General features: G+C 42.1%; 1 protein-coding gene across 6 annotated transcripts in view; it reads right to left on the reverse strand.

The window, feature by feature from the left end:
- Positions 1 to 7,071, reverse strand: part of UBR5 (ubiquitin protein ligase E3 component n-recognin 5) — a 135,869-nt gene extending 128,798 nt beyond the window's left edge. For 4 of the 6 annotated variants that reach the window (XM_025450120.3, XM_025450118.3, XM_025450122.3 and 1 more), the window contains exon 1: positions 6,620 to 7,071. In XM_025450120.3, coding sequence (XP_025305905.1) covers positions 6,620 to 6,681 — 62 coding nt within the window. In that variant the 5' untranslated portion in view covers positions 6,682 to 7,071. The remainder of the gene's footprint in view (positions 1 to 6,619) is intronic. The other 2 variants (XM_025450121.3, XM_025450119.3) reach the window with 1 other exon arrangement.
- Between the last annotated feature and the right edge of the window lie 7,102 nt (positions 7,072 to 14,173).

Raw genomic sequence — 14,173 nt, forward strand, 5'->3', positions numbered from 1 at the left:
ACTGTGGTTATACAGCTGTATACATTTGTCAAAACTCATCAAACTGTACACTTTAAATAAGTTATACTGTATGACAATTATACTTCAATAAAGCTGATTTACAAATAAAACTAAGGAAAGTTGAAAACATCTTAGTAATATGATACCATCAGAAACTAACCAAATACTTTTGCTATATAGCTAAGATTGTGTCTTATTTACACATTTAATATCCTGATAAAAATGAGTATATCAAAAACACAGTTATATCTAAGAGCTTAGTGTATCTCTTATTTTCAAGAGATTTATAACCACAACACTGATTCTATCAAAAAAGTAATATGAAATACGATCTCATTAGAGAACACTGTCTTATGGCCAAATTCAATTTAAGAATAGTCTCACTTCTATACATTAACTTAGAAGAATCTTGCAAACTTTTCACATCACTTATTGTTCTTCAATGAGCCCTACAGAAAAATCATGTAATTTCAAGAATCTCATCTTACTCTCATCACAAAGTGATGGCTCACTGGAGGTTAAAAAGCAACAGCATCAAGCTGCAAGGAGCCCTCAGATTTCCAGTGTGATGCTGCCCCTCCTAAGGCACTAATCCAAATTTTGTCTTATTCTTTAAAAATCAAATTTTGTAACATGTTAGAACCCAATTAGTTTTATCATGTAAAAAACTGTTAATGAAAAATAAGTATTTATGTGACAACAGGAAAATGTAAACAGACTGAATTTTGATATTAAAGAACTAAAACAGTTTTAGGTATGTAGGGTTTTTTTAAAGTCTTCATCTTTGAGATGTATACTGAAGATATATCGATTAAATTATCTGACAGGGAGAGTGTTGAAACCACCACAATGGCCACTGATGTGATGACTGCTGGATTACGTGACAACTGTTGTACCTGTGTGTTCATCATACTACTGCTTCTACTTCTGTATATGCTTGAAACTCTCCATAATAAAACGTTTAAAAACAATCATCAAACTCAAAAACCAATTATAATAATAAATCAACAATTCATAATTACAGTGAGTCAGGAGAAGCTGTTTTCATTTGCTCAGAATGCCAAGGTGGCAAAATGACAGAAAAACAGACGAATGGAATTTTTTTCCTAATTAGAAGTAGATATGATAAAAATGGTGGAAAAGAAGACAGAAGTACATCCTCCTGCAACATAAAACTGCTTCCTTTGATACACCTCATAGTAGCTACTGAAGGGTAACCTTTTTTTTTTTTTTTTTTTAAGATTTTAGTTTTTTAGGTAATCTCTACACCCAAAATGGAGCTCAAACTTAAAACCCTGAGATCAACTGTCACATGCTCCAGCAACTGATCCAGCTAGGCGCCCCTACTGAAATGCAATCTGACACAGTCATCAGTGATTCCACTTTCCTGAAGGGACTAGTTCCTAAATAACCTAATTGCTAGGGGAAAATCCTAATCTGAAAATTCCCCCAATATTCCTAGTTGCACTTCCTTGTACTGTGTAATTTCCTTCACAAGGGTTTGTTTACTCCTAAGCCTACAATTTAGTCTCTGGTTTCTTGATTTATAAAACTGATCTGCCCCTTTGTTTTGATTTTCAATTTTTTGTTTGGCTATTTCATACCCTGTCTTTAAGCTTACTTTCCTTCATCAGCTTCATTTAATCATTTCAGTTAAACTTGCCTATACATTCCCAGTGCAGTCCTCTAGTATTACTGTCCTGGGGTTACAATCTCAGTAATCAGGAGTTTTCCCTCTGGTTTGGTGATGTGATGCTCATCCCACACAGACTCATACTTGTGTTTATTAGTGTTATTAGTGTGGCATACTGAAATTCCAGGCAGCTTTCCACTATCATAACACTTACCCACAACAATCTTTTTTGAGCTCCATGTAATCTCTGGCACATTTTGAGGCTCCTACTGAGTGAGAGGGCAAGGATATCCCGGAATCTTTAAAACCCAACAATAAAAAATTTCCTAATAAAAATCCAGACCACTTACTGAATGCCATGCCTTATGCAAAAAAGCACCTTCTCCATCACTGTTGTCCAACAAAACTTTTAGTGATGATGGCACTGATCTGCATCTGTACTGTCCTATACACTGGCCACTAGCTACATGTGGCTACAGAGCACATGAATGTGGCTACTGTTGCCAAGGAATTGACTTTTTAATTCTAATTTTAAATAGTCACATGAAACTAACAACTTATATTGCTGGAATTTTTCTTCATAAAAGTCATTTCCATTTATTTTTACATCTATGTGTATTCAAGATAAGCTAGGACAGAGTTTTTCGACCCCAGCACAACTAGAATTTTCGATAGGATAATTCTTTTGTATGGGAGCTATACTATGCATTGTAGAATATTCAGCAGCTCCCTATCCACTAGAGAGAGGCCAGTAGCAATGCTCCAGCTGTGACAATCAAAAAAGTATCTCCAAACACTACCAAATATACCCTGGAAGAGGGAGCAAAACCGTACCCAGTTGAGAATCACTGATCTAAGACTAAGAGTCTGGATTTTGCACTCAATGGTAAGGATATTCTAGAGCAACGTCTTTGATTTCCTGCATCTTGATTTGAAAATCAGACAACACATAAAAGCAGTTATATTAACCACCTCTTCATATTTTCCACATTATAATATTTGTGTTTTCCTACCCACTATCTCCATTGTTACCTACCAACCTTGAGATAGGTACTATGCCTGATTTAGAGACTGAGGTGGGGAGGAGCAGGGGAGAGACAAGGGAGTAAGGCTCTAAGTGGTTCATGACTCGCCTACCAGCACACAGTTAATAAACAGCAGGACCGAGACAAGCCCAGATTTAGAAATTCCAAATCTCTAACTCCTCTCTATATTATCTTACCTGGTAGCCCTACAGCACCTAAAGGGAAGCTCCTTAGAGAAAAACCCTTTTGATATGACAATCTCAGCACAGACTATTTGATTGCACAACACTTTAAAAGTAAAGCTCACAGGAATATTCCACATAAAGACAAACAATGAGAACTGGTTCCTATTGTAACCAACCTGCACCTGAAGGAATAATTCAGGACAGGAACAAGTCACGGCATACCCACATCACCTTAAAAAGGCCTCTCCTAGGCCAGTTCTAGGAAAGGGTTAAGAGGGTCAGCCTCAGGACAAAAGACCTAAGTTGAAGGAGGAGTTGGGGGGAAGGGGAAATCAGAACTCTAATAAGACAGGTGGCCACTCTAAAGGCTGTGAAACCTCAAAAGGCAGGACTACCTCAGAATACAAGCCATGTGGAATAGCAGAAAGAGACCTAAACTTGGGCGCGGGGAGGGGAGGGGGGACCCATAACGTGGACCCCATTTATCAGTCCACCCCTGGATAAATTCCACATATCTCTGGGCCTTGTTTTCTCAGCTCATTAGTGAAAAGGCCCAACTACTAGACTTCTTTGGCACTTTCCAACTCTTCCCTCAATCCACAGCAGAACCATGTCCTTGGTATCCTTTTCCTGTTGCTCTGAGACAATGATTCAAGCAGGAGCATAGTACTAACTCAAGAAATTCACTAGAAAGAAAATCAGAATGTCACCAAAGTATCTGAGAGCAGGGATGGTTTCAATTCAATAAATTCAACAGCGAATATTTGCATAGGGCCAGCCACTCAGCAACAGGGACCTTATAATCATTCTGGGAAGCCACAATCATCACTGTAGGCTCTCTGAATTCCTCTCTTTGCCCAAGCCACCCCCACCCATATGCATCAACTGTATTCATTATTGGGGCTCCCAGGGCAATGATTTAGGATTTTAACCCAATATACAAAGACTATTACAGAATTAGCAAGTTTAAAAACACACACACACAAAAATTTTTTTATGCTAAGTACATTTTAGATATTTGTGACATCACACCACTACACTGAACAAAATAAACTGACTTTTAACAGGATGTGACTATTTTAAAAAGAAAACTTATTTGCAGAAGAAAATACTTTTTTAAGGCCTCTTAAGTTTTCTTTTACTCGCCAATTTATACCATACTGCCTGTCCAATCTTACTGCTTTTCATGTAAAGAATAAAGTCTACTTATTTATACCATTTTTCATCCGAAAACATCATTTATCATTTCATTTCTGGCACAGACACATTTCTTATATAAAAGTCAAGTTATAGTTTATAGTTTCTATTACCAAAACTTACTAAATCTTGGTAGTTTTTTTTTTTTTTTAATGTGAAGATGAAAATATTCTGGACTTTTTGTTCTGGTTAAGGAGCTCCAGAAGCCAGTCTGTTTTGTAAACAGATATTTGTCAAGCAATGCAGCAATAGGTTGATCCTATTACTCTGCAAGGAGGTATGCAAAGAGGATCTTTCCCTTTGAAGGGGAGACACAGAATAGTTCCACTGTAAGTCAGCTACATCAAAACAGGGTGCATGACTATCTCAATGCTGTCCTCACAAATCTCAACAGACCATTCTTTATGCTACCAGCTTAACTACAGGTCCCCAAAATTTGACCTACAGCACTATTTTCTCAAATATCTGCCACCTCGATGCACACGTTTTATAATCTGAATCAAACTCACTTCTAGTTCATAAAAACTCAAAGTGGTCTAAATATTCTTAGTATTGTATACTGCCCCTGTGGGATTCAAAAACAAAACTGATTACTTGTTTACACTAGGAATTAAAGAAAAGGTAGCTTAAAAAAAGATACATTACTTGTAAATTTCTCAGACAAGCTAAAGTAAAAGCAATGTACAAAAATGAATCAAAATGCCCAAGACAAAATAGGTTTTGGCATAGTCAACTGAGTAAGCCAGTCAGGATTCTTGGTATCAAGCAGGACTAATACAGAAAGCATGGCCTACCCTCTCTCCTGACTGGTGCAATGTCCTAAATTACAAGACAAGTTACACTACAAGCCCTACCAACTTGGTTCTATGAATGACAGTAGAGCTATCCTCACTAATAGCCCGGTTCCAAAATTTACCCAAAAAATCTTTTAAGTCTTAAAGATCTCTATCTCTAATGAAGTGAAATCAGAATTAGGATTACATAACAAAGAAAATAAATGACAAAATTTATTTCAGTATTTTCAGCAAGTATTTCGAAAGTTTCACGAACAGCCAACAATTTGGCTACAGCAAAGATTAGACAAATCTGAACCAGTGCCACAAACTAAGCCCCCAGCTTTCGGACTGAGAAGCTCTCCGCCCCACCTGAGGCGGATAGATACTCGGAGACCGAGGCCAGTGTCTAAGCCGAAAGTTAGGCCTCTTCCTCCCTCCGGGAAGCGCATGACAAACAACGTCATGCAACTTATGTCACCCGGTCACTTAGCAAAAATCCTATCTAACTTCTAAACTTGGGTCCAGATGGCCATTTATACTCAAAAGAAATAGAAAGCAGCTAGATCATTGTGGGGGAGGAAGGCTTAAAATGCCCCACTTTCTGGCCCCTTTAAATATTCAGCCCATCATTAGATCGGAGTCCTAAATTCTAAGACTTACTTTAATGGAGGCCTCCCTCAACCTTCTCCATGTCTGTTTTGCAACAGTGAAGGAACTTTTCCTGCTTTATCTTAGTTCCCTGAGAGCATGCGGCCCTGCAATTCAATATCCTAAACTGGCAGGAACAGTGGAGGAGGCAAAGGGAGGAATCCACAGCCAAAATAGCCTTCTTATTAAAGACAAAAAAAAAAAATCATAATTCCTCCTCCGCCCATAGCAAACCCATCCCAGAAATTTACAGCTTGTTAAGAAAGCAGCATTGCGAACTGCAAACGTAAGAGTTTTCCTTTGACTCTACGCACGGTTTTCAGCTGTCAAATTACAACTCAGGAAAACACTATCATTAGAATAAAAAAGGAAACAAAAAAGCTCGCACCATAGGAGCTGGGAGAAGGAGCTCACCAGCCCCATTACGGAAGAAGGAGAGCAAAGGGAATCCAATCCATTTCCCCACCCCCGCCTGAATTCATCCCCTCCCCGGGCAGGCAAACCTCACTGCAGGAGCTCAAATTTAATAATAATAACAATAATCATGGCGCTTCCATACCCCCCCCGCCCCGACGCGATCTGCCGGGAATCAGCCTCCCCCTCCCCTGGCATCTCCAGACTTGGCAGGTCCAGACTATCCCACCGGACACAGCTCCCGGGGGCCCGGGCGAGCCCGGTCTACCCCCGTGCCCCTCGCCCCGCTTCTCTTCTTCCCTCTCTTTTTACCTCCACCATCCCCCATCCGCATTGTCTGTCTCAATTCAACTTTGACTAATATGGATTCCTCGGGCCTGGGCCGGGCGGTAATTACAGCCCGCCCCCCCCCGCCGGGAGCCCGATCCCCCCCCGCAATCATCTCCGCCGAGTTCAACGCGGCTCCTCGGAGGGAGACGGGGCGGGGAGGGGGGAGGAGGAGGTTGCAGCGCGCCTTCCCGTCTACACCGCGGGCACCGTCTCCACCGCGCTCCCCCCGCGGCCCCGGACCCCCGGGACCAGAAGTTTGCCCCGGAAGGGGCCTAGCCGGGGGCGGTGAGGCCCCCCCGCGCCCGCCGGCCGGCGCGTAAACACGGGCGCCCGCCCCGGCGCGGCCTCGTGGGGGAGGGGAGGGCGGGGAGGCGCCCCTCCCCCCGCCCGCCAGCCCGCCGGCCCTATTACCTGTCATTGAGCTGGTCCTCGGTGCCCGGCAGCGGGTGAACCACGAAATGGATGGACGTCATGGTGCCTCCTTCTCGTCCTCCTCCCGAGGACGGCCCCCTCCCGCTCTCGCCCACCCCCTCCGAGCCCCCTTCCCCTCCCCAAAACCCACTGCCGCCGCCGCCGCCGCCGCCTCCCAGTCCCCAATGGAGGGAAGCGAATGCGCAGGGGCCGCCGCCGCCTCCCTGCCGGGCGTGTGTCCGCGGCCCGGCGGTCCGGCGGGGCGGGCAGGGGCGGATCAACACGCCACCCGCTCCCCGGCGACAGCGCGCGGGAGTGCGAGGCCGGCGGCCGGGACTCGGGGCGCGCCGCCGCCAGCGGCGGCCGGGCGTCGGGAGCGGGGGCGCTGGGGAGGGCGGAGAGGGGCGGGCTGCGGGCTGCGGGGACGGTGTGGTCCCGGCGGCGGACGGGGTCCGGACTAGGGAGGTGGGGAGGGAGATGAGCCCGCACCGCGCGTCACTGGCGAGAAGCCGCCGCCGCCGCCAGCACCGCCGCCGCCATCTTCACTTCTGCCCCAGTTTCTCCGTCTCGCAGGCTCCGCTCCCGAGCGGCGGGGGAGGGGCGAACGGGAGGAGGAGAAGGAGGGAGGAGACCGGCGGGCGGGGGCTCGGCTGCGAGGGGGCGGGGCTCCGGGAAACGGGCGCTAAGGCCCTTTCGATTGGGCGGCTCAACGTCGTCGGGCCACGGCGCTGTAAGGCGCGCGCCGATTGGTCGGCGCGGCCCCGAGCCCAGCCCCCCGGGGGGTGGGAGCGCTCCCGAGTGAGTGTTCCGGAGAGCACGTGTTAGGGAAGGAGGCGGCGCGGGGGAGCCCGCCGGGGCGGGGAAGGGGTCTGCGAGGGCGGCTGAGTGTGTGTCCCCGGGGACGTGGGAAGGAACGGGGGCTCTGCGCTCCTCGCTCTGATTTCCCTGGGGCGGTCCTAATCATCCTGCGGATCTTTAGGGGTTTTTTGTTGTTGTATCTCGCCCTTCATCCGCAGTTATATTTAAAGTGGAAGTGCAAAATCACTTAAGGGGCAAGGAATACACAGCCTTTTATTGGAGAAGTGAGGTAGTTATGTAAGGACCTTTCCAGAAGGTCCTATCGCAGGATCCGAGAGCTGACTTTGCAGCAACTTCTTTTATCACCCCAGTCTCCCCAGTGTTCCCGGCAACACGTCACATACCTGCACAAAGACAAAATGTGGAAATTTCCGCTAATTTCCTCCTTTAAATGATTCATGGGGTTTTTTTAACTACTTTGAAATGAAAGATGATATATCTCTTCTACAAAGGCGTTCTTCAACTCATGGTCAGTGGGATCAAACCGGCAATTTCTTGAATGGATCTTTTTTCTAAGGAATTCCTTTTTTTTCTAGAGAACCAGTTCATAGCTTTCTTCTCAAAGGCTTGCATGGCTCCTTCAAAAAAATCAAGTACCCCTTTCAAAGCAAAGAGTGAAAATTAAGCTGCTTCTCCAGTTTGTGTGGATGTTTGTTAAATCAGAAGTCCTGGGAAACGTTCTTAATGTTAAATATCGCTTTTCTTCTGTTAATGCATTACATATGCACACACATCTTTGCTTAGGAAGTTCTTTTGGGCAAAATATATGAACATTTATTTATAAATCAGGATGAAGCAGGTACCCCCTTGAGACAGATAATGGAACAGTTTTGTAGGTCGCCAGCTCCAAAATTGGCCCAGATTAGTTTAGACTAAAAAGTGATTTCAAGGCTGGTATTTAGTCCTCGCAAGCCATAGGGAAACAGGGTAGACCAATGGACACTGCTAGCTTTAGAGTCAGACAGAACTGGATTTCTGTCCTGTTTCTGCTACTTAACTATGTGACCTTGATTAAATTATTTAGCCTATCATAGTATCTTTTCTCTCATTTGTGAAATATTTCATAGTTAACAGATCTACATAGGGCAAAGTGAGGTCTAAATAAGATAATGTTTGTCAAGTACCTGGAGCAGTTCATAACACTTGGTAGGCTCAGCAAATGGGAACTTTTATGTGTCAACAGTGCTCACTACGTACCACTTTATATACTTATTTATTTTAATACTCAAATTACACAATGGAGTAATTAATATTATCCCCATTGTGTAGATGAGAACACTGAGGTTCAAACACTTCAGGTAAGTGTAGAAGCTGAGACTGAAACCCAGGTCATCTCACTCCATTGCTCTTACCACTATACCACAGCTGCCATCTAGTTAATAATTTAAAAGGAACAGATTATTCAAAGCCCTAGGAAAAATGTGATATGATGAATGCAATAAGAGTGCTATGGAAGTTAACAGAGGAAGTGATTCAAGCCAAGACAATTAAGAAAGTCATTTAAGCTGAGATTTCAAGAATGTTCAGAGCAAATAGAATATCTAGCTTAAACTTAAGCATTTTATATTTGCCCCCTGAACAAACCCCACAATACATCCATATATTGCTTCTTTCTTCCAAAACTGTCTTTCTTCATCGTTTTCGGCCTTGTTTCCTTGATTAATCCACCCCTAGTTGCCAAGCTCTGAGACTCTCCTGGTTAAAGGCCCATCTTCTCACTCTAGGCAGCCCTTTTGAACTGCACATTTAGTCTTTGATGACCATCTTGGAATTGCAGACTTTTTGTTGTCCCAGGCTGGCTTGTTAAGGAGAATTTTCCTTTTCCAGACCCCCAATACTTGGGTGGATCATACTCTGCACAGAGAAAAACCAGAATAAAGGCACAGAGTTGTGCAAGCCCACCACACAGACAGGGCAGGAGATACAGAATGGAGATAAGCAGGGTTCAAGCAGAACCTCTTTGAAGTAGCCAAGTACAATATAAGCCTAGAAAAGAAGACTGGGGGAGGGAGGGCTCTTTTTGGACTAATTCTCCCTTTGAAAACAAAGGAATGGAGAAATGAGAAAGGAAAGAGGAAAAGCTGCATAAAAGATGGCCTAATGCATGTTTTAACACTGTGGGCAACTGGAATGCAATCCCACTGGGGACCATCTGAGAGACTGTGAGGGGACACATCTCAAAATTATCTCACTTAGTGGGGAGGAAGCTGGAAGTATTTATCCATCAACTCCATCCCTCAGTGGTTGAGGATTGTTCCTGGGTTAACTTCCTGACACTTTATACTTTCCCCACTTGTGGGGAAAGCATACTCCAAAGGCCAAAGAATGAAAGAAAAATAAAGACATTCCCAAAAAAAGGAAAGAGAAAGAAAGAAAAAGAAATGTGAGATATTTTTGACAGTCAACTCATATTAAAGGGTATTCTTTAAGCAAAAAGAAAATGATCCCCCAATGTAAGCTCAGAGAGGCACAAAGGTATGAAGAACGAAAGGGAAGAAAATATGTAGGCATATAAATGTTGACTGAGTAAAACAATGGGGCTTAAAAATCCAAAATATGCCAAATGCTGACAAAAATGTAGAGCAACAAGAATGGGAATGAAAACTGGTATGGCCACTTTAGAAGATAGTTTGGTGGTTTCTTACAAAGTAACATACTCTTAACATATGATCCAGTAATCACACTCTTGATATCTACTCAAAGGACTTGAAAATTTATGTCCATGCAAAAATCTGCACACAGGTGATTATAGCTTTACTCATAATTGCCAAGACCTATAAGCAACCAAGATGTCTTTTAGTAGGTGAATGCATAGGTAAACTGTAATGTATCTGCACAATGGGATATTATTCAGCACTAAAAAGAAATGAGCTATCAAGCATGAATAGATATGGAGGAATATTAAATGCACATTACTAAGTGAAAGAAGCCAACCTGAAAGGCTACATTACTCTATGATTCCAACTATATGACATTCTGTAAAAGGCAAAACTGTGGAGACAGTAAAAAGACCAGTGGTTGCCAGAGGTTAGTAGAGAGAGGGATGGATTGGTAAAGCACAAAAAATTTCTAAGGTACTAAAGCTAATCTGTATGATACTCTAATGATGGATACATTTCATTTTAAATTTCTCTAAACCTATGGAATCTACAACACCTGGAGTGAATCCTAATATACACTATGGGTGATAATGTTGTGTCAGTGTAGACTCATCAGTTTTGACAAACAGACTACTCTGTTAAGGGATGTTGATAAGGGACAAGGCTATACATGTGTAGAGGCAGGGAATCTAGGGGAAGTTCTGTACCATCCTCTCAATTTTGCTGTAACCTAAAAGTGCTCTGAAAAATAAAGTCTATTAAAAAATCTTAAACAATATTAGCCAAACAAATTCAACAGAATATAGCAAGAATAGTAGACCATAAAAAAATTGGATAGTTTGACACAGAAATCAACAAATGTAATTAATCATATTGACAGAAAGAATAAATAAATCATTTCAAAGGAGTAAGAAAAAGAATATTACAATGTTCTACAACTATTCATGAAGAAAATTCCTCAATAAACTATGACTAGAAAGAGACTTCTTTGGGACGCATGGGTGGCTCAGAGGTTGAGTGTCTGCCTTGGCTCAGGGAGTGATCCTGGAGTTCCAGGATCAAGTCCCACAACAGGCTCCCTGCAGAGAGCCTGCTTCTCCCTCTGCCTGTGTCTCTGCCTTCTCTCTATGTCTCTCATGAATAAACAAATAAAATCTGAAAAAAAAAAAAAGAAACAAGAATGTCTGTTCTCACCACTCCTTTTCAACATCACACTAGGGTTCCAGCTAGTACAATAAGACAAGAAAAATAATTTTAAAGTATAGGGATTAATTTTCCAAAGCAATTGCCAAAGTCAGCAGAGGTACAGTCCTGGTAACCAGTGATTAACACCACCTATAGGGTCACCTGAAGACCAGAGTGACCAGGCAGGTAGAACTGGACTGGAAAGTGATAGTCATGTACTATAAGGACAACAGCATTTCTGGCAACTTCTACAGAATTAAGTGGAGGTACCAGGCTTTGGACTTCTTCCACAAGCACAAAAACACCAACTCATCCCACGGTCCCTACCATTTCCAGGTTTCTAAGCATATTCAGGTAGAATGTGCAATGCATGCTACCCCACAAGACCAAGCATTGCTAGGTCACTTTAGAGCACCTCAAGATGTTTGGCAAGAAAGAGGAAGTGATTATTTCTCCTCAAATTTGTGTGTCTGAAGGCCACATATAAGTTTGTCCACTTGAGGCACAGACTTATGAGGTTGGCCAGAAGTACCAGGCTTTGACAGCCACTCCGGATTAGAAGTAGAATGAGGCCACGATTTACTATAGGGAGGATTCACTCCAACAGGCCAAAGAGAATATGAGGAAGAACACCATCAAATGAACAGATGTCCTCAGGACTCAGACTCCTGATCTGAGCCCTATAAAAATTGCTCATCCCTCAAAAGATATGTGTAGGGATTAGATAGTAAGATATAAAAGCATCATTAGTTTCATAGGACATATTTTAATATATAAAAACTTAGAACTAATAAGCAAGTTTAGCAAAATAACCAGAAATAAGCTTAATGTCTAACAAAGATCAACTGTTTTTATATACTAAAACCTAACAAGAATTAGAAAATGAAATATTTAAAATACCATTTAAGATAATATAAAAACTAAAAATATCCAATATATAAGAACAAATTCAATAAAATATGTGTAAAACCTCTACACAGGGCAGCCCGGGTGTCTCAGCGGTTTAGCACCGCCTTCAGTTCAGGGCCTGATCCTGGAGACCAGAGATCAAGTCCCACGTCAAGGCTCTCTACATGGAGCCTGCTTCTCCCTCTGCCTGTATCTCTCCCTCTCTCTCTCTCTTTCTCTCTCTCATGAATAGATAGATAAAATCTTAAAAAAAAAAAAAAAAAAAAAAAAAAAAAAAACCTCTACACAGATAACTTTCCTTTCTTTTTTTTTTTTTTTTTTTTCAGATTTTATCTATTTATTTTTAGAGAGAGAGCAAGCAGGGGAGGGGCAGGGGCAGAGGGAGAGAGAGAATCCCAAGCAGACTCCACAGTGAGCACAGAGCCTGACACGGGGCTCAATCTCACAACCCCCAATCCTGACCTGAGCCAAAATCAAGAGTCTGATGCTTGGGGTGGCTTAGTCATTTAGGCATCTGCCTTGGCTCCAGTCATGATGTCAGGTTCCTGGGATTGCCCCATATCAGTTGCCCTGCTCAGTGCAGAGCCTGCTTCTCCTCCCTCTGTTGCTCTGCTGCTCCCCCTGCTTGTGTTCTCTATCTATCTATCTATCTATCTATCTATCTATCTATCTATAAATAAATAAATAAATAAATAAATAAATAGTCTGATGTTTAACTGACTAAGTCGCCCAGGTGCCCCTACCTACACAGAAAGCTTTAAATTATTTTTGAGAGAAATCAAAGATGATCTAAATAAATGGGGGAATATATTATGATAAAGTTGTAAATTCTCCCTCATCTATAGATTTAGCATCATCTCAATCAAAGTTCTAACACTTCTTCTCCACTCCAGTGGAAATGTATAGGAGAGACAAAGAGATCAATGAAATAATAAACAGCTCAGACACAGACCAAAGGATAATAAACACATGACTTTAATACCATAGGCATTTCAGGGCAGTTGGGAAAGAAAGGTGTTTGCAATAAGTTGTGCCAGGATGACTGGATATCATTATTTTAAGAAATTAAACTTAACCCCTACCCACATCATACACAAAAATCCAAGTAGATTGTAAATCTGAATGTATCAGACAAATAAGAAGGGCACCTTGGTGTCTCAGCCAGTTAAGCAACTGACTCTTGATCTCCCTTAGGTCTTGATCTCAGAGTCATGAGCGCAAGCCCACATTGGGCTCCATGTTGGGCTTCACACTGGGTGTGGAGCCTACTTAAAATAATAAAAATATCAATAAATAAATGCCAAATAATAAAATCTCTAAGAATATAAACGGATATGTATATGACCTTAGGATAGGGGAAGACTTCCTAAACTGAACATATAAGCTCTAATCATAGAGAGAAAAGATCATTATTTTAGACTATATTATAAATAAGAATTTCTGCTCATCAAAATGACAACACTAAGAGATTGAAAAAATTAGCCACAAAATGAAAGAAGATATCTGCAACATATATTACTGACAAAGGACTCACATCTAGAATATATTTTAAAATTCCTAGAAATTACATAGTAAAATAAAAGAGAACCAAATTTTTTTAATGGACAAAAGACTAGAATAGGCATTCCTCCAAAGAAATACACAAATGAGCAATAAACATAAGAAAAGGTGCTCAACCTCATTAGTCATCAAGGAAAAGCAAATTAAAACCACAATGAAATACTATTAAACACCCTCCAGGATGGCTGTAATCAAACAAACTGACAATAAAAAGTATTGGTGAGGGAGAACATGGAACAAGGACTCTTATTTACAGCTGGTTAGAGCTTAAACCGATAATAATCACCTTGGAAAACAGGCTGTCATTCTCTGTAAGGGTGAAACATACAGGTGACTAACAATTCCACTCCAGAGTATATATTCCACTCAATACATGTGCATGCACAGTGCACCAAGAGACAAGAAAAATCATGTTCATAACATCACTATTTATAAAAGCTGC

The sequence above is a fragment of the Canis lupus genome, chromosome 13 (assembly GCF_003254725.2).
Source record: "Canis lupus dingo isolate Sandy chromosome 13, ASM325472v2, whole genome shotgun sequence".
Lineage (NCBI taxonomy): Eukaryota > Metazoa > Chordata > Mammalia > Carnivora > Canidae > Canis > Canis lupus.